Source organism: Heterodontus francisci, chromosome 2 (genome assembly GCF_036365525.1).
Source record: "Heterodontus francisci isolate sHetFra1 chromosome 2, sHetFra1.hap1, whole genome shotgun sequence".
NCBI lineage: Eukaryota > Metazoa > Chordata > Chondrichthyes > Heterodontiformes > Heterodontidae > Heterodontus > Heterodontus francisci.
Window position 1 is genome coordinate 127,770,080 of NC_090372.1, and position 27,039 is coordinate 127,797,118.

Consider the following 27,039-nt stretch of genomic DNA (forward strand, 5'->3'; position numbering starts at 1 on the left):
GAAAGGACTGATTCTTTGAATGCAATGCCTTTAAAGGACACAAAACAAAATTTGTGTAATCAGTAGTTTGTCTTTTAAAAAAAAAAATCACAGCCTATTTAAAAATACTGCTTTTGTTTAAAAAAAATATAAATTTCACCCGAATAAAGATTTTCAAATTTTCCCTTGAGCTATTCTTCAAATTATGAGTAGAAACTGCCAGAGGATCTATCAATATAACTGAAGGAATGGTGCTGTTGTATTTTGGTAAATTAGACAAACATCACAATCCAAATGCTAAGAGGCACAGCTCTGGGAAAAAATACAAAATGTAAAGTTTTCAGGAGAGGCTAATGTCTTCAAGTAAAAACTTTAATGAAGGCACTTAAAAACAAAAAGAAAATTCAGTGGAAAAATTTGTAAAATAATATAATTTGTTTCAAGCCTTATTTTATACATTAAAAATGTGTTAGAGGAAAATAACATTTTGGGATACATGAGTAATTTGGGATATGATATGGCAAGTGTAGCATGCTTGGGAAGGAGAGATGACTTCAGATGCACGCTTCCCACCACCAGAGTTTTCCTCACTTCACATCTGGCTCTTATGGACTGTTTGATTGCTATGATTAAACAACAATTCCACTATTATTGTATCATGCAACTACTGGGATGGTAAACGGAAAACTAAATGAAACCTTAGTCTTTTTTCATCTAGCAATTCCTACATTCCAATGAACAAAATTCAAGTATGCAATATAGCATAACTCACCTGACATTGTAAGATCAATCTTCAATTCATCTGAATTTTTCAAAATAGGTGTCACTGAATTACAGGCAGTCTATTTATCATGTTCAGTTTCATTTTCTAATTTTTTTTTAAAAACACAAATATAAATATACACAAAAAGATAAACTATTTAAAGAATGTGGGACAATCATGGGTTTCAAATGATAAATAAACCAACTGAGTGTAACTCAGATTCTAAAGTATCACCTGAACAGATATCTTGCCACATTCTGATTAACCTGTTCTTAACTATTTGCCATTTAACCTATGAAAGAAATGCTAACAGATCAATGCACAGTAACATTTTTAAAGCCAGAATCCAAGTTATAGTTAATCCTTATGATATTATGTTTTATTTTATCCTGCAAGTACTTTTTGAGTTTAGTGCGCATTTGAGATACTCAAGTTGTCCATTTTCGTTCTTTTTTTTGCCTCTTTATTCATCCTGTGACAGAGCCAAAAGAATGCGTACAAGATGGCACCACTGCCATCTAGAGGCACCACAGACCATTGATGCAAATTCCCTTTCTCATTTGTTATTTTTGTTTCCATTCCTCAGAGATACTTAAGCTTCTGCTTGGCAAGCTCAAATTGGGACTGAATGAGCCTCATACCTCGAACTATTAAAAAAAAAGTGTCCTACCTAAATAAAAGAGAAGCACTGTCCATACTGGAACTGAGATCGTTTTAAGAAAACGTTCAGTTTTTGTATTCCACTTAAATGAAACTGCCAACACATACCCAACAACAAGAGTCCATACCTGTAACAGGATAAAGATAAAAAAAAGTTAATTTATTGCTTCAACCATTTCATTGATTCAATCAAAACCAATGAGATTCACCTAGAAATTAAAAAAAACTATAAAAATTGGTTTAAGGCATGTAAATTTGCTATTTCATCCAGACATTAACATTTGGACACATAGGGTGAAATTTTCTGCAAAAGATGTTTCTCCTTAAAAATGAATTGTAATCTATTATTAATGAGTAATTTTCAAATATGTGAATACTTTAGCAAAATAAATTTTCAACCATCAGAAGAATTTACAAAGTGGCCAATTTTTGACAAATATATAGTGAATAAATATTCATTCTGGATTATACAAGACTGATAAGGAGCCTTATAAATGAAACAAGTATAGACAATTACTTTTTAAGCTTACAGCTACTTGCATTTCAGAAGACAACAGGAGTATAAAGAAGTATTGTTAAATTGGTAAATTGTTCATCTCTGTACCAGTCAAATAAAAACCAAATTCCAAATCCAATAATTTTGGTATGTATAGCAAAATCAGTAAAGCAGATACATCTTCGAACAGTCAAAAAAATGAGTATGAATATTCAGTTAATGTCTTTAAGAAGATTCATAAAACACTAACAAAGTTGCAAACATTATCCTGATATTTAAAAAGATAGACTTGAAATGGAAAATTATATAGTAGCTAATCTAAAACATGTAGTTGAGCAAGTACTGGAACATTATACATGATGTTATCAAAGCTGATCAAAACAGCAATCTGAATAATCAGTAACTATTTGGAAACATATCATCGCTCACTAGTCTGCTAGAAACTAACCCGATGGAGGGAGATTATCCAGTGGATAGAATTTACTTGGACTTTCAAAAACAAAGTACAGTGTTTTTGTTCCCAATTGAAAGATACCATCAGAGACGGTCCTGTAGCATAATTCACCCAGTACTAATGTCAAAAGCATGAATTATTTCATGAGTTGGCTGCCTTGGATACTTACATCTGTTGTTGAAAAAGTACTGGAGCATTATACATAATGTTATCAATGCTCATCCATACAGCACACTGAATAAGCAACATGAATTTAGAAACACAGCTATCTCTCACTGGTTCTCAGTTTCCCCCATCAGCATTTGCTTCACATGCACCATCCTGAATCTGACTGTAAAGGAGCCAAGAGCTCCATGCAAAGTCACAGGCAAAGTTAAAGTTTCAAAATCCAACAGCATTACATGCGTGAGACTAGAATACATATCAAAGAAATTCCCAGCAGAAAGCAACTGAGTTTCTGACAATTAGCTGAGTGGTATGCTTAGAAAAGAGAATGAAAGTTTTATTTGGAATGAGCCAATAGAATGGCACTGGGCATGAGCCTAACACCACTGGGACAAATACCAGGAGGAAGGCATAGGAATTAACGTCACGGGGATTGGTAAAGACCAATTTTGAGGTTCACTTTGCAGTAAAGAATTTCTTGGCTGTGAAGAAGTGTGTGTTAATGACCTGATAAAGCCTCAAAAGATACTCAATTATTTGAAGGTTGGTTGGATTTATTCAGAACTTTTCATCAGTAGGTTAAATTGACACAACAGAATAGAACTGTGGAAAAAACAAGCTTGATGGGACAAATGTTTATTTCCTGTTCCATGCTTTCTAGAGAGAGCGTGAGAGAGAACGAAGGAGCACGAGCATGTTTATGAGGGGAGTTGTGGCATGTGTAATATATATTTTTAAAAATGGAATACTAAACAAGGAGGGGAAAACACGCTAGATGGCAGAGTACTGCTCGAGGTCAAAACAAATCTGCAACTGCAGCAAGGATACGGTAAGGACAAGTATATTTTCTATCATTTTAACTGCTGATAGATTTCTAGATTTTTTTTTTATAAAGTGCACCAAGTCAACTTGAAGTCCATTTTCAGTGGCACCTGATGGTATAAAAACCATATGAAACAGAAAATTATTTTTTCCAAAAACCTTTTTTGTACTCTGATTTTTTTTTTTAAATCTTACTCTGCATAGTTGAATCTCCATCACACAAGAGTACAGTACAAGCTACTTGTAATATCATATAACTGAAAACTTTTTAATGGTGAAAGTACACATAGAAACTTTATTCTTTATCAATTTTGTTTTACTAAGAAAAACACTTAAAATTGGTTCAGAATATCCATTAAAGATTAACTGACATGACCCCAGGGTATTTTCATGTCTGATATAACAAATTTTGCCTGCCCTCAGACTCTTAAATGTGCACTGTCCCGGCAGACCCATTGTGTTAGCCTGCTCCTGCCCCACTGAACTTATTTCTTCCTATCCAGACTCTATCTTTTCTCCACTGGTCCAGTCTCTTCCCACCTACATCCGTGACTCTTCTGATGCCCTACGTCATTTTGACAATTTCCAGTTTCCTGGTCCCAACCGCCTCCTCTTCACTATGGACGTCCAATCGCTCTACACCTCCATCCCCCACCAGGATGGTTTGAGGGCTCTCCACTTCTTCCTGGAACAGAGGCCCAACCAGTCCCCATCCACCACCACCCTCCTCCGCCTGGCTGAACTTGTTCTCACATTGAACAACTTCTCCTTCAACTCCACGCACTTCCTTCAAGTAAAAGGTGTCGCTATGGGTACCCGCATGGGTCCTAGTTATGCCTGTCTTTTTGTGGGATATGTCGAGCATTCTTTGTTCCAGTCCTACTCAGGCCCCCTCTCCCAACTCTTTTTCCGGTACATTGATGACTGTATCGGTGCCATTTCCTGCTCCCGCCCCGAACTAGAAAACTTTATCAACTTTGCTTCCAATTTCCACCCTTCTCTCACCTTTACATGGTCCATCTCTGACACTTCCCTTCCCTTCCTCGACTTCTCTGTCTCCATCTCTGGGGATGGAGACATCCATTATAAGCCCACCGACTCCCACAGCTACCTCGACTACACTTCTTCACACCCTACCTCCTGTAAGGACTCCATTCCATTCTCCCAGTTTCTCCGTCTCCGACGCATCTGCTCTGATGATGCTACCTTCCATGACGGTGCTTCTGATATGACCTCCTTTTTCCTCAACCGAGGATTTCCCACCACTGTGGTTGACAGGGCCCTCAACCGTGTCCGACCCATTCCCCGCACCTCTACCCTCACCCCTTCCCCTCCCTCCCAGAACCGTGACAGGGTTCCCCTTGTCCTCACTTTTCATCCCACCAGCCTCCATATCCAAAGGATCATCCTCCGCCATTTTCGCCACCTCCAGCGTGATGCCACTACCAGTCGCATCTTCCCCTCCCTTCCCCTGTCAGCATTTCAACACTCCCCCCTGCTCTCATCTCTGTCCTGGGATTGCTGCAGTGTTCCAGTGAACATCAACGCAAGCTTGAGGAACAGCATCTCATCTACCGATTAGGCACACTACAGCCTGCCAGACTGAACATTGAGTTCAATAATTTCAGAGCATGACAGCCCCCCATTTTACTTTCATTTTTAGTTATTTTTTCTTCCTTTTTTTTAACATTCTTTTTTACATTTTTTACTATCTTTTTTTGCATTTATTCCATTTCATCTTAGTTTGTTCAGTTTGCTTACCCACTGTTTTTTTTCAGGTTTGCACTTGCTGCTGTTCAATATTCAGTGTATTTATACCTAATCTGTACTAATGCTTTGTCTTTCAACACCCCATTAACATATTGTTTGCCTTTGCTCCGTGACCTTTTGGTCAGCTATGTGGCCTGGTCCAAGCTACACCTTCTCCTTTGTTATCTCTTGCCCCACCCCCACCTCACTTGCTTATAATCTGTGACTTTTCTAATATTTGTCAGTTCCGAAGAAGGGTCACTGACCCGAAACGTTAACTCTGCTTCTCTTTCCACAGATGCTGCCAGACCTGCTGAGTGATTCCAGCATTTCTTGTTTTTATCTTAAATGTGCACATTGTCTAAATTTCTTGAGTGGAACAAACATATCATGTTATAGCCAATAGTGGTTACATTACTGGACTTGTAATCCAGAGGCCTGGAATAATGATCTGGAGACATGAGTTTAAATCCCACCATGGCAGCTGGGGAATTTAAATACAGTTAATTAAATAAAATCTGAAATAAAGAACTAGTATCAGTAATGGTGACCATAAAACCACCGGATTGCTGTAAAAGCCCATCTGGTTCATTAAAGTCATTGGGGAAGAAATTCTACTGCCCTTACCTCATCTGGCCAATATGTGACTCCAGACCCAGAGCAACGTGGTTGACTTTTCACTGTCCTCTGAAATGCCACTCAGTTAAGGGTCATTTAGGATGGACAATAAATGCTGGCCTTGCCAGAAACACCCACATCCAGTGGATGAATAAAACAAACTAGTGATAACCAGCTGGCAACTTCATTTGGAGAATTAGGAAATATGTAGGCACAACAGTAAGGATATGGTACGGGGAAACAGCAAAATATTACCAAACAACGAAAAAATAAGGTAAATCTCATTTAACAAAAATATGTAGAGTTTGGCCACAATTACTCCATTACATAGTTTACAGTGTAAAGTTGGCAGTTCAAATATTATGAAATACAAAGTGAATAAGATTGTAAATTTGCTCTCCCAGAGTTCGTAATAGTATAAACTGAAAATGAACCGAATTTCTCTGCATTCCTGAGTGAGGAGCAGAGGCTGCAGGAAAGCAACACATATGTGGCTGCAGACAACGCACTGTAGGAAATAAATGAAACAGGAAATATTTTGTCAGGGACTATCTAATAAATAATACAGCATCTTTTACAATCTCTCCGAATACATGAACAGATTCTTATTTCTATTTTTCCACTAGTCTTCAATGACTTTGGTTGAAAGGCAGTGGATTCCAGACTTCCAATAATGTCAGAGTCATCTACTAGGTGGTGTGAGACAGCAGACAGAAGGGTAATTTTCTTCCCTCCCTCAAGTGATGTTTGGATTTTGCTTGGCATTGGTTCCATAGCAGCATAAGTGAGAACGGGAACAGACCACAGGGAGGGAATCACACCTTTAATCCAGTAGTCCTTCAACATGCTCGCATCTCAAATTGGAATTTCTTGCACAAGACTAGAGCGGACACGCTCATCAAGTATCCCCTCACTCTTCTACACTACGGTGAAAACAAGCCAAGTCTGTCCAACCTTTCCTTATAAGACACCCTGCTCATTCCAGGTATCAATCTAGTAAACCTCCTCTGAATTGCCTCCAACGCATTTATATCCTTCCATAAATAAGACCAAAACTGCACACAGTATTTGAAATGTGGTCTTACCTATGCCCTGTATCACTGAAGCATAACATCCTTACTTTATTTTCAATTCGTCTCATAATAAAGGATAGCATTCCATTAGCCTTTATTACTTCCCGTACCTGCATACTAACTCTTTGTGACTCATGCACTAGAACACCTAGATCGCTCTGCACCTCAGAATTCTGCAGTCGTTCTCTGTTTAACACTCTGCTTTTTTTATTCTTTTTGCCAAAGTGAACAACTTCACATTTTCCCACATCATACTCCATCTACCAGATTTTTGCCCACTCAATCTATCAGTCTGCAACCTCCCTATGTCCTCTTCACAACATACTTTCCGACCTATCTTTGCGTCATCTGCAAATTTAGCTACCATGCCAATCACTCCCCTCATCTAAGTCATTGATATCAGTTGTAAAAAGTTGTGGCCCCAGCACAGACCCCTGCAGAACTCCACAAGTCACATCCTGCCTATCAGAAAAGGACACATTTATGCATACTCTGTTTTCTAAAAGCCAATCTTCTATCTATGCTAATATGTTGCCCCCTACACCACGAGCTCCTACTTTGCAAAATAACCAATTATGTGACACCTTGTCAAATGCCTTCTGGAAGTCCTTGTACAGTACGTCAACTGGCTCCCCTTTGTCTACAGTGCATGTTACCCCTTCAAAGAACCCCAATAAATGGTGAAACATGATTTCCCTTTCACAAAACCATGCTGACTATTCCCAATTACCTTGAGTTTTTCTAAATGCCCAGCTATAGCCTCCTTATTGATCAATTCTAACATCTTCCCCACGACAAACGTCAAGCTATCTAGCCTACAGTTACCTGTTTTCTGCCTCGCCCCACATTCTTGAATAGAGGGGTTTATATTTGCTACTTTCCAGTCTGATGGAATTGTTCCAGAAACTCGCGAATTTTGAAAAATTAATACCAATGCATCTACTACCTCATTAGCCACCTCTTTTAAGACCCTATGATGAAGCCCATCAGGACCTGGGGTCTTATCAGCCCACAGCTCTATTAGTTTTCTCAGTACCGCTTGCCTGGTGATTGTAATTTCACCAAGTGCCTCTCTTTGTTCCACCTCCTGGTTTAGAGTTATTACTGGAATGTTTTTTGTATCCTCTATAGTGAAGACAGAATCAAAATATTTGTTCATTTCATCCTCCATTTCCTTATTATCTATTAACTCCCCATTCTCACTCTCCAGAGGACCAACACATGCTTTACTTACTCTTTTCCTTTTTAAGAGTCCATAGAAACTTTTGCTATCCGTTTTTACATTTCTAGTTAGCTTCCTCTCATATTCTAATTTCTTCCTATTGATTAACTTTTTAGTCATTCTCAGCTGCTCTTTATATTCTGACCAATCATCTGACCTGCCACTCACCTTTGCACAATTATATGCTTTTTCCTTAAGTTTGATGCTTTCCTTAACTTCTTTAGTTAACCACGGATGGTGGGTCCTCCCCTTATAATTTTTCTTTATCGTAGGAATATAGTTATCCATAGCATTCTGAAATATCCCTTAAACGTCTGCCACTGCTTCTCTATCTCCTAGCCTAGTAATCCAGTTCACTTCAGCCAGCTCAGCTTTCATGACCACATAGTTGCCCTTATTTAAGTTTAAAATACTAGTCTTAGACCCACTCTTCTCTTTCAAACTGGATGTAAAATTCAATCATATTTTGGTCACTGACCTCAGAGTAAAAGCACCTCTGGGTAGCAATCAACCCTGTCACATTACACAATACCAAGTCTAATATAACCTGCTCTCTGGTTGGTTCCAGAACGTTCTGCTCGAAGCAACACCCTCGAAAGCATTCTATGAACTCCTCATGCAGGCTATTATTGCCAATCTGATTTTTTCAGTTCACTGTGACAGCGGCAGGAAGGAGTGAGTGTGGAGCGGAGCTAATCAGGAGCCAAGCTTTAGATTCAGAGCCCGCATTCAGAAAGAAAAAAAAACAGGGGTGGCATCACAGGGAAGCAGGCAGGTGATTGGCTGGTGAGTATTTCTTATTTATTTATTTAGAGATACAGCACTGAAACAGGCCCTTCAGCCCACTGAGTCTGTGCCGACCAACAACTACCCATTTTATACTAATCCTACATTAATCTCATATTTCCTACCACATCCCCACCATTCTCCTACCACCTACCTACACTAGGGGCAATTTACAATGGCCAATTTACCTATCAACCTGCAAGTCTTTGGCTGTGGGAGGAAACCGGAGCACCCAGCGGAAACCCAAGCAGTCACAGGGAGAACGTGCAAACTTCACACAGGCAGTACCCAGAACTGAACCTGGGTCGCTGGAGCTGTGAGGCTGTGGTGCTAACCACTGCGCCGCCCACTTATCTTACCTAAAGTAGGAAATTTTAATCAGGGTAAGTAGAACATTAATAAAAATAATATAAGCACAAGCAGCACTAGAGGCATTCATTAAAAGTTAAGAAAATAATTAACTAGCTAATTAAAAAATAAAAATGGTTGGTCAGATGATGTGTTGCAGCTACAGTATGTGGGAACTGGTGGTCGCTAGCCTGATCCAAGGCAAACACGTCTGCGAGTGCCTGCAGCTCGAGAAACTTCAGCTCAGTCAGCGTGCTGGAAGCCGAGCAACGAACACTGCGATGCATCAGGAAGGGGGAAATTATCTGGACACTTTGTTCCAGAAGACAGTCACACCCCTTAGGTCAGGGTCTTCTAGATTGGTCAGTGGTCAAGGAAAGGAAGATCAGACTGTGAGCGAAGCAGATATTGGGACTGAAAAGGTAGAAGTGGAGGTGCCTCGGCCCTTTCAGTTGTCCAATTTGAGGCTCTTGCAGCTTGTATGGGATGAGAACAGGGGCTGTAGAGTGGATGAGCGAACTGACCATGGCACCATGGTACAGGAAGCCATTCAAGCGGCGGTGGAGTTAATAGGAATGAAGTGGTAGTAGAGAACAGTATAGTCAGGGAATAGACACAGCTATCTGTAGCTGTGAGTGAGAGCCCAGAAGGCTGTGTTGCCTGCCCAGTGCCAGGGTTTGGGACATCTGCTCGGGGTTGGCGAGAACTTGCAGTAGGAAGGGGGGATCCAATTGTCATGGTCCATGTAGGTACCAACAACATAGATAGGACTAAGAAAGAGGTTCTGCATAAGGAGTATGAGCAGCTAGGCGCTAAATTAAAGAACGGAACCTCAAAGGTAAATTAGAATAGGGTAAACAGCATTAGGGAGTTAAATGCATGGCTCAAAGATTGGTGTGACAGAAATACATTTCGATCCATGGGGCACCGGCACCAGGACTGAGAAAGAGAGCTGCACCGTTGGGATGGTCTTCACCTGAACCATGCTGCGACTAGTGTTCTGGAGAATCGTATAATTAGGGTGGTACAGAGGGCTTTAATCTAAATGGCGGGGACAAGGGATCACGTAAGGGGAGATGTGGTAAATTAAAGGGAAAGGACAAGGCAAGAGAGAAAGGCAGCAATAAAAGCAATGATAATCAGAGCATATAAACTTAAGAGCGCGCCAGTAGATAAGGCCAGAGTTTACAAAAATAGTAAAAAAAAACCTATAGGCTCTGTATCTTAATGTCCGTAGCCTTCACAACAAAACGGCTGAATTATCAACTCAAATAGATGTAAATATATATGACCTGATTGCCATTACAGAGACATGGCCACAAGGTGACCAAGGCTGGGACCTGAATATTCAAGAGTATTTGACATTTCAGAAAGACAGGAAGCTAGGAAAAGGTGGTGGGGTAGCTCTGTTAATTAAAAGGATGACATTAGGACAATAGAAAGAGATGACCTTAATTCTAAAGATCAAGATGGAGAATCAGTTTGGGTACAGATAAGAAATAGCAAAGGTAAGAAGTCACTTGAGGAAGTAGTTTATAGGCCCCCTAACAGTAACTACACTGTAGGATGGGATGCACAGGAAGAAATAATGCGGCTTATAAGAAAGGTACAGCAATAATCATGGGCAACTTTAATCTAAACAGAAACTGGATGAATCCAATCGGCAAAGGTAGCCTGGAAGAGGAGTGCATAGTGTTTTTGGGACAATTTCCTAGAGCAGCACATTCAAGAACCAATCAGAGAGCAGGCTACTCTAGAGCTGGTAACGTGCAATGAGGCAAGATTAATTAATGACCTCATAGTAAAGGAGCCTCCAGGTAGCAGTGATCACAACATGAATGAATTTCACATTCAGTCTGAGGGAGAGAAGAGTGGGTCTAAGACTAGTGTTTTAAATTTAAATAAAGGCAATTAGAAGGGTACGAAGACTGAGCAGGCTAAAGTGAACTGGGAAATTAGGTTAAGGGGTAGGTCAGTAGAGATACAGTGGTAGACATTTAAGGAGATATTTCCTAACACTCAGCAAAAATATATTCTGATGAGAAAGGAAGACTCTAGAAGAATGCACCATCTGTGGCTAACTAAAAAAGTACCAAATTGAAAGAAAATAAAGTACAATTCTGCAAAGATTAGTGGTAGGTCAGAGGACTGAACAGAATTTAAAAACCAGCAAAGAATGACTAAAAAAAAAGGGGAGAAGAGAAATTAGAGTGCGAGAGAAAGTTAGCTAGAAGTATAAAAAACAGATATGAAGAGTTTCTACAAGTATTTAAAAAGGAAGAGTAACAAAAGTGAGCGTCGGTACTGCAGAAGACACAAATAATATCCCAGAAATACTTGTAAATCAAGAGGTGAAATGGAGGTGCTTAAAATCACTTACAATCACCAGGGAAAGGGTACTGAGAAAATCATTAGAACTAATGGTTGACAAGTCCCCTGGACCTGATGAACTTCATCCTAGGCTCTTAAAAGTAGGTACTGAGATAGTAGGTGCATTGGTTGTAATTTTCCAAAATTCCCTAGACTTTGGAAAGGTCCTTTCAGATTGGAAAATAGTAAATGTAACTTCTCTGTTCAAGAAAAGAGGCAGACAGAAAGCAGGAAACTACAGGCCAGTTAGCCTAACATCCATCATAGGGAAAATGCTATAATCTATTAACGAGGTTAAAGCAGGGCACTCCATGCAATCAGGCTGAGTCAACATGGTTAAGTGAAGGGAAATCATGTTCAATTTATTAGTGTTTTTAGAGGAAGGTGGATAAAGGGGAACCTGTCGATGTGGTGCACTTGGATTTCCAAAAGGCATTTGATAAGGTGCCACATCAAAGGTTACTAAGCAAAATAAGAGCTCATGGTGTAGGGGGTAACATATTAGCACGGAGAGAGGATTGGTTACCTAACACAAAGCAGAGAGGAGGGATAAATGGGTCACTTTCGAGTTGGCAAGCTGTAACTAGTGGAGTGCCACAGGGATCAGTGCTAGGGCCTCAACTATTTACAAATTATGTCAATAACTTGGATGAAGGGACCGAATGTATGGTTGCTAAATTTGCTGTGACACAAAAATAGGTAGAAGACTAAGTTGTAAGGAGGATATAAGAAGTCTGCAAAGGGATTTAGTTAGGTTAAGTGGCAGATGGAGTATAATGAGAGAAAATGTGAACTTGTCCACTTTGGTAGGAAGAACAGAAAAGCAGTATATTATTTAAATAGAGAGAGATTGCAGAAGTGCGGTACAGAGGGATGTGTGTGTCTTGGTACATGAATTACAAAAATTTAGTATGCAGGTAAAGCAAGCAAGTAGGAAGGCGAATGGAATATAAAAGTAAGGAAGTTTTGCTACAGTTGTACAGGACATTGGTGAGACATCTGGAGTACTGTGTACAGTTTTGGTCTCCTTACTTAAGGAAGGATATAACTATTTCAGCAGCAGTTCAGAGAAGGTTCACTCGACTATTCCTGGGATGAAGGGATTATCTTATGAGGAAAGGTTGGGCCTGAATCCACTGGAGTTTAGAAAAATGAGAGGTGATCTTATTGAAACATACAAGATCTTGAGGGGACTTGACAGGGTGGATGCTGAGAGGATGTTTTCCCTTATGGGAGTAACTAGAACCAGGGGGACACTGTTTAAAAATAAGGGGTCTCCCATTTAAGATGGAGATGAAGAGAATTTTTTTCTCTGAGGGTTGGAATTCTCTTCCCCAGAGAGCAGTGGAGGCAGGGTCATTGAATATTTTTAAGGACAAGTTAGATAAATTCTTGATTGACAAAGGAGTCAAAGGGTACAGGGGGTAAACAGGATGGTAGAGTTGAGGCCACAATTAGATCAGCCATGATTTAATCAAATGGTGGAGCAGGCTCAAGGGGCCGAATGGCCTACTCCTACTCCTAATTCGTATGTTCATATTGATAAAGAAACAGTTGAATGAACATCAATGGGGAAATCATAAAGATACACAAAGATGACTTGCAAAGGCTTCTCTTCCTGCGCCTGCACCATTACGTCTGGTGTCCCCCAAGGATCTATTCTTGGTCCCCTCCTATTTCCCATCTACATGCTAACTCTTCGTGACATCATCTGAAAGCAGAGAGTCATAGAGTTATACAGCACAGAAACAGGCCCTTCAGCCCATCATGTCCATGCCAGCCATCAAGCACCTATCTACACTAATCCTATTAGTTTTCCCATGTATGCTGACAACACTCAGCTCTACCTTACCATCATTTCTCTCAAATCCTCCACTGTTGCTAAACTATCAGACTGCTTATCCAACGTCCAGTACTGGATGAGCAGAAATTTCCTCTAATTAAATACTGGGAAGATTGAAACCACTGTTTTCAGTCCCCGCTCCAAGCTCAATCCTTCTCTCTGGCAATATTCCAAGATTAAGCTAGCCTGTTTGCAACCTTGCTGTCACATCTCACCCCAAGATGAGCTTCCGCCCTCATATTCATGCCATCGCTAAAGACTGCCTACTTCCACCTCTAACTTTGCCCGACTTCACCTGTCACAGCTCATATGCTGCTAAGCCCTCATTCATGCCTTTGGTACCTCGATATTTGACAATTCCAACATACTCTTGGCTGGTCTCAGATTCTACCCATTGTAAACCTGAGGTAATCCAAACTCTGCTGCGCATGTCTTAGCTTACACCAAGCCCTGCTCCCCTATCGCTCCTGTGCTCGCTGACCTATATTGGCTCCTAGGCAAGCAACGTCCAAATTGTAAAATTCTCATCCAGGTTTTCAAATCCCTCCATGGCCTTGCCCATCACCATCTTTGTAATCTTCTCCATTCCTGCAACCCTTTGAGATATCTGCGTAACTCTAATTCTGGCCTCGTGCATCCCTGATTTTAATCGCTCCACTGTTAGTGGCCATGCCTTCAGTTGCCTAGGTCCTAAGCTCTGGAATTCCCTCCTTGCATCTCTCTGCCTCACCTTCCCCCTTTAAGACACTCCTTAAATCCTACCTCTGACCATGCTTTTGATCATCTGACTTAATATTTCATGTGCTTGTGTCATATTTTGTTTTATAATACTCCTGAACATGAGAACTGTGTGTCCTGGCCTATCACAAGACCTTACACAAATCAACGATTCTCGGAAGACAGCCATCATTAACAACGGACTCAGTAGTGTCAATGTGGACATTGCAGCACTTCAGGAGACACGCCTCCCTGCGAGCAGATCTCTAACAGAGCAAGATTACACCTTCTTCTGGCAGGGTAGGGATCCTGAAGAACCAAGACAGCATGGAGTGGGCTTCGCCATCAGAAACTCTTTGCTCAGCATGATACAGCCACCTTCAAATGGCTGGGAATGCATACTGTCCATCCGACTGCTCACCGCCTCTGGTCCAGTACACCTACTCAGCATCTACGCTCTAACACTCTGCTCCCCACCTGAAGTTAAAGACCAGTTCTACGAGGAACTCCATAATATTAATAGCATTCCCAATACCGAACATTTGTTCCTGCTGGGGGACTTAACCGCCAGGGTTGGGGCCCACCACGACTCGTGGCCCTCCTGCCTTGGGCGCTATGGCATTGGAAGGATGAATGAGAATGGATAGAGATTGCTGGAGTTGTGTAGCTATCACAACCTCTGCATCACCAACTTGTTCTTTCATACTAAACCCGGTCACCAGGTTTCATGGAGGCACCCAAGATCATGTTGTTGGCACCAGCTGGACCTCGTCGTCACAAGGCGAGCCTCTATAAACAGTGTCCAAATCATACGCAGCTTCCACAGTGCAGACTGCGACACCGACCACTCCCTGGTGTGCAACAAAGTTAGACTCAAACCAAAGAAGCGACATCACTAGGGCCGCCCGTGCATCAACACTTTCAGAATTTCCTATCCACAGCTGTTATAAAAGTTTCTAAATTCATTTGAAAAAGCCCTTCAAAACACTCCTACAGGGGATGCAGAGACCAAGTGGGTCCACATCAGACTGGGCAGCACAATGGCGCAGTGGTTAGCATTGCAGCCTCACAGCTCCAGCGACCTGGGTACTGCCTGTGCGGAGTTTGCAAGTTCTCCCTGTGATCGCCTGAGTTTTCGTCGGGTGCTCCGGTTTCCTCCCACAGCCAAAGACTTGCAGGTTGATAGGTAAATTGGCCATTATAAAATTGCCCCTAGTATAGGTAGGTGGTAGGAATATGGGATTAATGTAGGATTAGTATAAATGGGTGGTTGATGGTTGGCACAGACTCAGTGGGCCGAAAGGGCCTGTTTCAGTGCTGTATCTCTCAATAAAAAAAAGAGACGCCATCTATGACTCAGCAATGACCACCTTTGGCAAACGTGAGAAGCAGAATGCGGACTGGTTTCAATCTCACTTTGAAGAGCTGGAACCTGTCATAGCTGCTAAGCGCATTGCACTGTTGAACTACAAGAAAGCCCCCAGCGAGTTAACATCCGTAGCACTTAAAGAAGCCAGAAGCGGTGCACAAAGAACAGCCAGGAGCTGTGCAAATGACTACTGGCAACACCTATGCAGTCGTATTCAGCTGGCCTCCGACACCGGAAACATCAGAGGAACGTATGATGGCATTATAGAATCAGAGTTGTACAGCATAGAAACAGGCCCTTCGGCCCACCGCCTCCCTGCCGACCATAATACCTATCTATACTAATCCCACCTGCCTGCATTAATTCCATATCCCTCTATGCCTTGCTCATTCAAGTACCTGTCCAGATGCCTCTTAAATGTTGCTACCGTTCCTGCCTCCACCACCTCCTCTGCCAGCTCATTCCAAATACCCACGATTCTTTGTGTGAAAAATTTACCCCTTTGATTCCCTTTAAACCTCCTCCCTCTCACCTTAAATCTATGCCCTTTGGTTTCAGTCACCCCTACCGTGGGAAACAGACTCTGGCTATCTACCTTATCTATGCCTCTCATAATTTTATATACCTCTATCATGTCCCCTCTCAGCCTCCTTCGCTCCAGGGAGAACAGACCCAGCCTATCCAATCTCTCTTTATAACTGAAGCCCTCCAAACCAGGCAACATCCTTGTGAATCTTTTCTGCACCCTCTCTAGCTTAATCACATCTTTCCTATAGTGCGGCGACCAGAACTGCACACAGTACTCCAAATGCGGCCCAACAAATGTTATGTACAACTGTAACATGACGTCGCAACTCTTGTACTCAATGTCTCGGCCGATGAAGGCAAGCATGCCATACGCCGCCTTCACCACCCTGTCTACCTGTGTTGCTACTTTCAGGGAACTATGTACTTGCACCCCAAGGTCTCTCTGCTCAACAACTCTCCGCAGGGCCCTGCCATTCACTGTATATGTCCTGCCCTGGTTTAACTTCCCAAAATGCATCACTTCGCACTTGTCTGCATTAAATTCCATTTGCCAATCCCTTGCCCTCTTTCCCAGTTTATCTATATCCTGTTGTAACCTTAGACAACCTTCTTCACTGTCCACTATACCACCAATTTTGGTGGCATCTGCAAACTTACTAATCATGCCCCCTACATTCATATCCAAGTCATTAATGTATATGACAAACAACAGCGGGCCCAGCACCGATCCCTGAGGCACACCACTGGTCACTGGCCTCCAATCTGAAAAACAACCCTCCACTACCACCCTCTGCTTCCCATCACCAAGCCAACTTTGTATCCAATTGGCTAACTCACCCTGGATCCCATGTGTTCGAAACTTCTGGACCAGCCCACCATGCGGGACCTTGTCAAAGGCCTTGCTAAAGTCCATGTAGACAACGTCCATTGCCCTGCTCTCATCAATCCTCTTGGTCACCTCAAAAAACTCAATCAAATTTGAGAGACATGATTTCCCACGCACAAAGCCATGCTATCCCTAATCAGACCATGCCTTTCCAAATGCATATAAATCCTGTCTCTCAGAATCCCTTCCAATTAACTTTCCCACCACTGATGTAAGGCTCACCGGCCTGTAGTTTCCTGGCTTATCCCTGCTACCCTTCTTAAATAAAGGCTCAACATTAGCTATCCTCCAGTTTTCCGGTACCTCACCTGTGGCTAACGATGATACAAAAATCTCTGCCAGGGCCCCAGCGATCTCCTCCCTTGCTTCCCATAACATCCTAGGATACACCTTCCTTCTTTGGCCTCCTTATCTCGAGAGACAATGGGTAAACGCCTGGAGGTGGTCAGTGGTGTGTGGAGCAGCGCCTGGAGTGGCTATAAATTCCAATTCTAGAGTGACAGGCTCTTCCACAGGTGCTGCAGAAAAATTTGTTTGTCGGGGCTGTTGCACAGTTGGCTCTCCCCTTGCGCCTCTGTCTTTTTTCCTGCCAACTGCTAAGTCTCTTCGACTCGCCACACTTTAGCCCCGCCTTTATGGCTGCCTGCCAGCTCTGGTGAACGCCAGCAACTGACTCCCACGACTTGTGATCAATGTCACAGGATTTCATGTCGCGTTTGCAGACGTCTTTAAAGCGGAGACATGGACGGCCGGTGGGTCTGATACTAGTGGCGAGCTCGCTGTACACTGTGTCCTTGGGGATCCTGCCATCTTCCATGCTGCTCACATGGCCAAGCCATCTCAAGCGCCGCTGACTCAGTAGTGTGTATAAGCTGGGGATGTTGCCCGCCTCGAGGACTTCTGTGTTGGAGATACGGTCCTGCCACCTGATGCCAAGTATTCTCCAGAGGCAGCGAAGATGGAATGAATTGAGACGTCGCTCGGCTGACATACGTTGTCCAGGCCTCGCTGCCATAGAGCAAGGTACTGAGGACACAGGCTTGACACACTCGGACTTTTGTGTTCCGTGTCAGTGCGCCATTTTCCCACACTCTCTTGGCCAGTCTGGACATAGCAGTGGAAGCCTTTCCCATGCGCTTGTTGATTTCTGCATCTAGAGACAGGTTACTGGTGATAGTTGAGCCTAGGTAGGTGAACTCTTGAACCACTATCCACCTTAATGCGCTTCAAAACCTCCAACACCACCTCCTTTGTAAGGTTGATATGCTCCAGGATATTGCTGTTCCCTCCCTTGAACTCACTAGCTTCCATGACCTTCTCCACGGTAAATACAAACGAGAAGTATTCATTTAAGACCTTGCCCATTTCCCGTAGCTCTACACATAGATTACCACACTGATCCTTAAGGGGATCTCTCCCTAGCTACCCTTTTACTCTTAATATATTTATAGAATCTTTAAGGATGCTCTTATCTGCCAAGGAAATCTCATGGCCCCTTTTCACCCTAATTTCCTTAAGTGTACTCCTACATCCCCTATACTCCTCGAGGGACTCGCTTGATCCCAGCTGCCTGTACCTGACATATGCCTCCTTCTTTGTCCTGACCAGACCCTCAATATCCCTCGTCAACCAAGGTTCCCTAAACTTGCCAGCCTTGCCCTTCCATCTAACAGGAACATGCTGGCCCTGAACTCTTCCTATCTCACTTTTAAAAGCCTCCAACTTGCCAGACATCCCTTTACCTGTAAACAGCCTCTTCCATTCAACTTTTGAGTGTTCCTGTCTGATGCCATCGAAATTAGCCTTCCCCCAATTTAGGACTTCAACCTGAGGACCAGTCCTATCCTTTTCCATAAGTATCTTGAAGCTAAGAGTTATGGTCACTGGTCCCAAAGTGCTCCCCCACTGACACATCAACCACCTGCCAAGCCTCATTTCCTAAGAGGAGGTCGAGTGTAGCCCCTTCTCTAGTAGGGCCATCCACATACTGCTTCAGAAAACTATCCAGGACACACTTAAATTCTTCCCCATCTGATCCCTTAGCACTAAGGCAGTCCCAGTCAATATTAGGGATTTTAAAATCATCTATTACAACCCTATAATTCCTACACCTATCTGTGATTTCCCTACATATATGCTCCTCAAATTCCCTCTGACTATTGGGGAGTCTAAATCAGGGGATACGATCACTGACCAACATAAGCAAATGGACCGCTGGGTGGAGCACTACCTAGAACTGTACTCCAGGGAAAATGTTGTCACTGAGAACGCCCTCAATGCAGCCCAGTCTCTGCCAGTCATGGATGAGCTGGATGAACAGCCAACAAAATCTGAACTCAGTGATGCCACTGATTCTCGAGTGGAAAAACCCCTCGGAAGGACGGCATTACCCCTGAAATAATCAAGAGTGCCAAGCCTGCTATACTCTCAGCACTCCATGAACTGTTTTGCCTGTGCTGGGATGAGTGAGCAGTACCACAGGACATGTGCCATGCCAATATCATCACCTTCTGTAAGAACAAGGGTGACCCCAGTGACTGCAACAACTACCGTGGAATCTCTCTGCTCAGCATAGTGGGGAAAGTCTTCACTCAAGTAGTTTTAAACAGGCTCCAGAAGCTGGCTGAGCGTGTCTACCCTGAGCCACAGTGTGGCTTTCGAGCAGAGAAATCCACCATTGACATAATAAAAGCAAAATACTGCGGATGCTGGAAATCTGAAATAAAAACAAGAAATGCTGGAAATACTCAGCAGGTCTGGCAGCATCTGTGGAGAAAGAAGCAGAGTTAACGTTTCAGGTCAGTGACCCTTCTTCAGAACAGGCAAATATTAGAAATGTGAAAGGTTTTAAGCAAGTAAAGCAGTGGTGGGGCAAGAGATAACAAAGGAGGTGTAGATAGGACAAGGTCACAGAATTGCTGACCAGAAGGTCATGGAGCAAAGGCAAACAATATGTTAATACTGTGTTGAAAGACAAAGCAGTAGTACAGATAGGGTGTTAACAGACTGAAAATTGAACAGCCAGAAGTACAAACATGAAATAAAACAGTGGGTAAGAAAACTGAACAAACTATGAAATAAAACAAACAAAAAAAAAAATTTAAGAAAAAATAACTATAAATAAAAGTAAAATGGGGGGCCCCGTCATGCTCCGAAATTATTGAACTCAATGTTCAGTCCGGCAGGCTGTAGTGTGCCTAATCGGTAAATAAGATGCTGTTCCTCGAGCTTGCGTTGATGTTCACTGGAACACTGCAGCAATCTCAGGATAGAGATGTGAACATGAGAGCAGGGGGGAGTGTTGAAATGGCAAGCAACCGGAAGCTCGGGGTCATGCTTGCGGACTGAGTGGAGGTGTTCCGCAAAGCGGTCACCCAGTCTGCGTTTGGTCTCCCCAATGTAGAGGAGACCACATTATGAGCAGTGAATACAGTATACTACATTGAAAGAAGTACAAGTAAATCGCTGCTTCACCTGAAAGGATATGTTGTTCTCCCTTCGACAGCTACAGGAGAAATGCCGCGAACAACAGATGCCCCTCTACGTTGCTTTCATAGATCTCTCCAAAGCCTTTGACCTCATCAGCAAACGTGGTCCCTTCAGATTACTAGCAAAGATCAGATGTCCACCAAAGCTACTAAGTATCATCACCTCATTCCATGACAATATGAAAGGCACAATTCAGCATAGCGGTGCCTCATCAGACCCCTTTCCTATCCTGAGTGGCGTGAAACAGGGCTGCGTTCTTGCACCTACACTGTTTGGGATCTTCTTCTCTCTGTTGTTCTCACATGCGTTCAAGTCTTCAGAAGAAGGAACTTTCCTCCACACAAGATCAGAGGGCAGGTTGTTCAACCTTGCCCTTCGAAAAGCGAAGACCACAGTACGGAAGGTCCGCATCAGGGAACTCCTCTTTGCTGACGATGCTGCATTAACATCCCACACAGAAGAGTGTCTGCAGAGATTCATCAACAGGATTGCAGCTGCCTGCAACGAATTTGGCCTAACCATCAGCCTCAAGAAAATGAACATCGTGGGACAGGATGTCAGAAATGCTCCATCCATCAATATCGGCGACCACACTCTGCAAGTGGTTCAAGAGTTCACCTACCTAGGCTCAACTATCACCAGTAACCTATCTCTCGATGCAGAAACCAACAAGCGCATGGGAAAGGCGTCCGCTGCAATGTCCAGACTGGCCAAGAGAGTGTGGGGAAATGGCACACTGACATGGAACACAGAAGTCCGAGTGCATCAAGCCTGTGTCCTCAGTACCTTGCTCTATGGCAGCGAGGCCTGGACAACATATGTCAACCAAGAGTGACGTCTCAATTCATTCCATCTTCGCTGCCTCCAGAGAATCCTTGGCATCAGGTGGCAGGACTGTATCTGCAACACAGACGTCCACGAGGCGGCCAACATCCCCAGCATATACACCCTACTGAGCGAGCGGCGCTTGAGATGGCTTGGCCATGTGAGCCGCAAGGAAGATGGCAGGATCCCCAAGGACACATTGTACAGCGAGCTCGTCACTGGTATCAGACCCACTGGCTGTCCATGTCTCCGTTTTAAAAACATCTGCAAACGCGACCTGTAACACAAGTCGTGGGAGTCAGTTGCCAGTGATCGCCAGAGCTGGCGGACAGCCATAAAGGCAGGGCTAAAGAGTGGCGAGTCGAAGAGACTTAGATGTTGGCAGGAAAAAAGACAGAAGCGCAAGGAGAGAGCCAATGTGTAACAGCCCCGACAGCCAATTTTATCTGCAGCGCCTGTGGAAGAGTCTGTCACTCTAGAATTGGCCTTTATAGCCACTCCAGGCGCTGCTTCATAAACCACTGACCACCTCCAGGCGCTTACCCATTGTCTCTCGAGACAAGGAGGCCAACGAAGATGACGCCTGTGAAGCACCTTGGGATGTTTTATTACGTTAAAGGTGCCACATAGATGTAAGTTGATGTTGATTGAAGACTGTGGAGCATGGTGATTTCTGAACTGCTGAAACCATTGCAATTTTATGTCAAGGAGAACAACTAGTCAGGGGTAAATAAGATTAGATGGATGCTATGGAGCCTGTTTTGAATAACCTTTACAAGTGGCAGGGAGAACATTTTCAGAATGTTCTCTCAGCAGCCGAAATCAGTTCAGCCCACATGAAGATAGATTGTGCAGGAACAGTCGGGGTCTCCTTAAGTGGACTGGAAATCAGATTCCGTAGGTGAAAGAATTTCCTCTGCAACTGTACTGGCATTACAACACAAACAGAATGCATAAACTGGAAAAATATGTGACTTAACAGAATTAGAACAATGAGTCATTTTAACTATCCCCAAATAAACTGGCAAGAGAGGTAGCAAACAGTGTACAGTGGAGAGAGATTTTACAATGTGTGCAGGACTCCTTTCTTACCCAACAGAGAAGGATTTAGTAAGGGAAAATGAACCAGAACAGATAAAAGTAGTAATTGCAGGGGTGCATCTAGGCAATAGTGATCATAACACAAGGTTGTCGACAAAGACCAAATAAATTAGTAAAAGCTGATTTTAAAAGAATGAGGAAAGAATTATGGAAAATAAACTGGGAAATATCTGGAAGAAATAGCACAGCAGTAGGAAACATTTAAAATGGTGATCAAGAATCCAGGAGAAATATATCCCACTAAAAAGAGCAAATTAGCAAATAAAGACACCATGTATGAATAAAGCAAAAAGGGCAAAATTTAAACAAAAAGAAAAAGGCATACTCTAAGCACAGACTGCAAAGAGAGGAAGACAAAAGGGAAAATGAAAAGATTAGGAAAGTAGTAAAACACACAATTGGGAAGGCAAAGAGAAACTACAAAACTAAATTAACAAGGAATATAAAGTATTCTGCAGACAAAACAAAAGAAAAATCAGGATTGGGATAAGGCAACTAAGGAATGCACATGATAAACTCCCAGGTAATGACAGCTAAATAGCAGCAATATTAAATAATCACATTGCCTTGATATTTAACAGGGAGACAAACATGGGGGCATGATATTAGAAGAAAACAGAAGAGATATAAGACAAAAAGAGGGGAGATAATTAATAAACTAAATCAAGCTTAGAAAGGATAAAACTCCTGGTCCGGATGGATTGCATTTGCACATACTGAGAGAGACTGGTTACCAAATAGCATTAGGGATTAGCAGTTTTAAAACATCAAATTTTCCAGATGTTAGCAACTTCCAACCAATATCTCAAACAGAATGTAACAGTTCTATTCCTATAATACAACTCTTGCGCTTGCACTCAAATTGCCTGCAGTGGAGTTCCCCCCTCAGTGACTGGCCTGCAGAGAGATCTTGTTGATCATGCTGCTGTCATCGCACAGAGGAGTTGTGTCCTGAAAAGGCATGAAGCAAATTTAATACAAGAGGTAGTGAACGAGAAACTGGATTCAGCAAACAGCAGCAAGTGCAGTCCAATGATCACCAAACTGACAAGTTGGGCATACGTATAACCTTACTACCTTCCTTTGCTCACATGGTTCTAAATAACACAAACTGTAAAACCTGCCAGTCACAATTGATTTTTCTTTCCTATTATAGATGCAAAGCTACTGGAAGGGAACTGCACATATGATCGAGGAAAAGCTAAGCTAACATGTCTTGCGAAGTGTGACATAGCATTGATATAGGGTTCTGCATCATTATAATGTAGGAAACCACTGCTTGCTGACCTCCCATACAAAATAGTGGAATGACATATGACTTATATGATTTCCCAAGATTGGGTCGCTTTAGAGAACTCTTCAGCTAGCTTTAATTTGCTGTCTGGGATTTTCTCATAATTAACAACACCAATGAGGGGGATACCCTACTGAAGAATGTTCATGCCTAGAGGAAAATTGGTGTTTGTCAAAAAAAAAGTCAATTTTATCTTTTACGAGACGACAATCAATTAGTGACCGTCATCATGGGGGTGTGGGGGGATAGAGGGAAAAGAGAAAAGTTAAAATTGATAAGTCAAGCGGCTTCACGATTGTATGGCTAGTGAGGGAAATTCTGAACGAAAATCAACTTTGCTATAACAGACTCAGGAGCCTGATAACCACCTTGTGGTGGTCACCTTGTGAAGTGAACCACCTGACTGATGTAGGTCAACAATATTTCAGGGTAATGTTTCATTCATGGAACCAGGGGAAAAGAGTAAACCTGTCACTGGGAGCTTGATTCTTCTCAATCAGTTCATAAAACCTTACAATTGTCATGCTCACGAGAAGTGCAGCAATGAAAATACAGAACAAAACTGAAGAATTCTAAAAATTAGAACAATTTTAAAAGACTGGTACATTTGCTGTCAACAAAATGGAACAAGTCACATGATCCATACCAACTCCTGCACTAAAATTCACATCCATGTCTATTAAAACTGAAACCAATTAACCCCGCCTGCATAGAAATGAGTCAGCTTATCACTCATTGATGCGAGCTATATAAACAACAAACTAAAACAAAGGCACTCCCCAGATTTCACATCTCCAGCTATCCTTTACCACAACAGCGTGAACAGCCCTCATACCATCAAAATGGGGCCATCAAAAGCTATTGTGCCAGCCCATCAAGAACGGAAACCTAAAGTCACATGGGCTAAACTGACACTTATGAGTTCACCTTTAAAGGTAATCGTTTTGAAGAACAAAGAGATCTTTCCAATTCAGAACATCAGTCATCAGTATCAGACTGGACTCTCCAGCCACACAGTCACCATTGAAATCCATCTTTAATTCCAGCACAAGGCTGAGAGAGCAAGAGCAATAGACCAGTTCCAGCTAACACCATTGAACCCTGAGACAAGTTGAAAGCCAACTGCAGCAGAGAAAAGGCAGTGCCTATGAAATTACTCCTCCACCTGTGAAAACTGAATATCAGCACTGTCTTCAAACTGAAGTGAACTGCCAGAAGTCTTCAGCAACCCAGCAAATACAAGACAACTAGCAAAAAGGCCTGTAACTTTAAAACTCACTTCCAGAGAAGATCCTACAGGTTTTCCTAAACAACACTTTTACACCTCGAGCTCTTAACACCTCTTACCCTTTTCCTTCTATTTCTTCTTGAGTGTGCTTGAGAGTGAATGTGTCGCGATCATTTCAGGTGATGAATATTGTTCCAACAAATCTTCTGCTTTAAACCTACGAGAAAACTGTTGCCATTGGTGAAAGGATCATGAACAAGAGGGCACAGATTTACAGTAATTGGAAAAAGCAATGGCGACATGAGGAAAAACTTTTTCATGAAGTGAGTGTTTAGGATCTGGAATGCGCTACCTGAAAGTGTGGTGGAGGTAGGTTCAATCAAGGCATTCAGGAAGGAATTGGATTGTTATCTGAAATGGAAAAATGTGCAGGGCTATGGGGAGCAGGCAGGGGAGTGGCACTAGGTAAACTGATCTTTTGGAGAGCGGCATAGACACGACAAGCCAAATGGCCTCCTTCTGTACTGTAACAATTGTGATTCCGTCACCATCTGTTTATTTGGCAAACAAAACAGAGGGGCTGAAACACAAGTAATATAAAAACATTATCGGTGGTCAGTTGGGAGGTTAACAGTGGAAATCAACCACGACATCACACAAGCCAAATCCCTAACAGTAGGGTGGACCAAGCTGAACAACTGATAAGCTGACAAGTGCTTTGTGCAGGTGGGCTGCATTGTTTTAGCTGGCTAATTCGAACCCTTAGGAAGAGCTCACTAAGCTTTAGCTCATACCAACCTGCAAGTAAGCTTTTTTTTAAAAAAATCTTTCATAGGATGTGGGCACTGCTGGCAAGGCCAGCATTTGTTGTCCATCCCCAATTGCCTTTGACAACTCAGTGGCTTGCAAGGCCATTTCAGAGGGCAGTTAAGAGTTGCTATGGGTCTGGAGTCACATGAAGGCCAGACCTAGTAACGATGGCAGATTTCCTTCCCTAAAGGACATAAGTGAACCAGATGGGTTTTTATGACAATCAACAATTGCTTCATGGCATCATTAGAGACTAGCTTTCAATTCCAGATTTTTACTAATTAATTGAATTTAAATTCCACCAGATGCCGTGGTGGTATTTGAACTCATGTCCCAGGGCATTAGCCTGGTCCTCTGGATTACTAGTTCAGTGATATTACCACCACGCCACCATCTCCCCGACTTAAGTTAAATGGGGTGTGCACTTCATAACAGACAAATGTAAGTTTATTTGTAAGGATTCCTTCAAAACAGCGCAAGGAAATCTTCAAAACTGCGTGAAGGGGGAGCGGCCTGAGAGCTTCAAAACAGCTGGCTGCGGCTGGGGCAGGGTCCTGTCTGGGATTGGGGTGGGGTCTGGAACGGGAACTCAGTCTGAGAGTGCACCACATTCGGAGAAAAGATAAAAAGTGACGTCACAGGGAACCAGTTAAGTGATTGGTTGGTGAGTATTTTGCTATTTTGTTCACTTATCTTTCAAAACTCACGTAATTTATCAGTAATTGTAAGGTTATATAAGTATTAGTAATGTTTACTAGCGGTAATAACGCTTATTGGGAGTAGTAGGATTTATTAATAAGTTAATTGTCAAAAATAAATTAGTTATCACACAATAAAAATAGTAGGGCCGGTGATATGTTGCGACTGCATGATGTGAGAGCTTCTGGATGTCAGTGCGATCCAGGGCAAAAACGTTTCAGTTTATGAGCTGGAGGCCAAGTTGCAGACACTGTGACACATCAGGGTGGGGGAAAGTTACCTGGACACTTTGTACCAGGAGGCAGTCACACCCCTTTGGATAGGGTCTTCTGATTTGGTCCATGGTCAGGGACAGGAGGGTGTGACTGCGAGGGAGGCAGATGTGGGGAACCAGAACATAGAACTGGAGGAGCCTTAGCCTTTGCAATTGTCTAACAGGTTCAAGGTTCTTGCAATCTGTATGGATGAAAGCGGGGCTGCAAGGTGGATGAGCACACTGACCATAGCACCATGGTACAGGAAGCCATTCAAGTGGGGGGAGTTAATAGGAATGTAGTAGTAGTAGGGGATAGCATAGTCAGGGGGATAGACACAGTTCTCTGCAGCCGAGAGTCCAGATAGCTGTGTTGCCTGCCTGGTGCAAGAATTTGGGACATCTGCTCCGGACTAGAGAAGAACTTGCAGTGGGAGGATCCAGTGGTCGTGGTCCATGCAGGTACCAATGACATAAATAGGACTGGGAAAG

At 42.7% G+C, this 27,039-nt stretch overlaps 1 protein-coding gene across 1 annotated transcript in view; it reads right to left on the minus strand.

Annotated features, from left to right (window-relative positions):
- The window catches only part of tmem245 (transmembrane protein 245), a 238,093-nt gene that overhangs the window by 193,332 nt on the left and 17,722 nt on the right, over positions 1-27,039 (minus strand). Inside the window, exons 2-3 of the mRNA XM_068053069.1 lie at positions 1,413-1,530; positions 752-805 (exon numbers count right to left, since the gene is read on the minus strand). Of these exons, the coding sequence (XP_067909170.1) occupies positions 752-805; positions 1,413-1,530 (172 nt within the window). The remainder of the gene's footprint in view (positions 1-751; positions 806-1,412; positions 1,531-27,039) is intronic.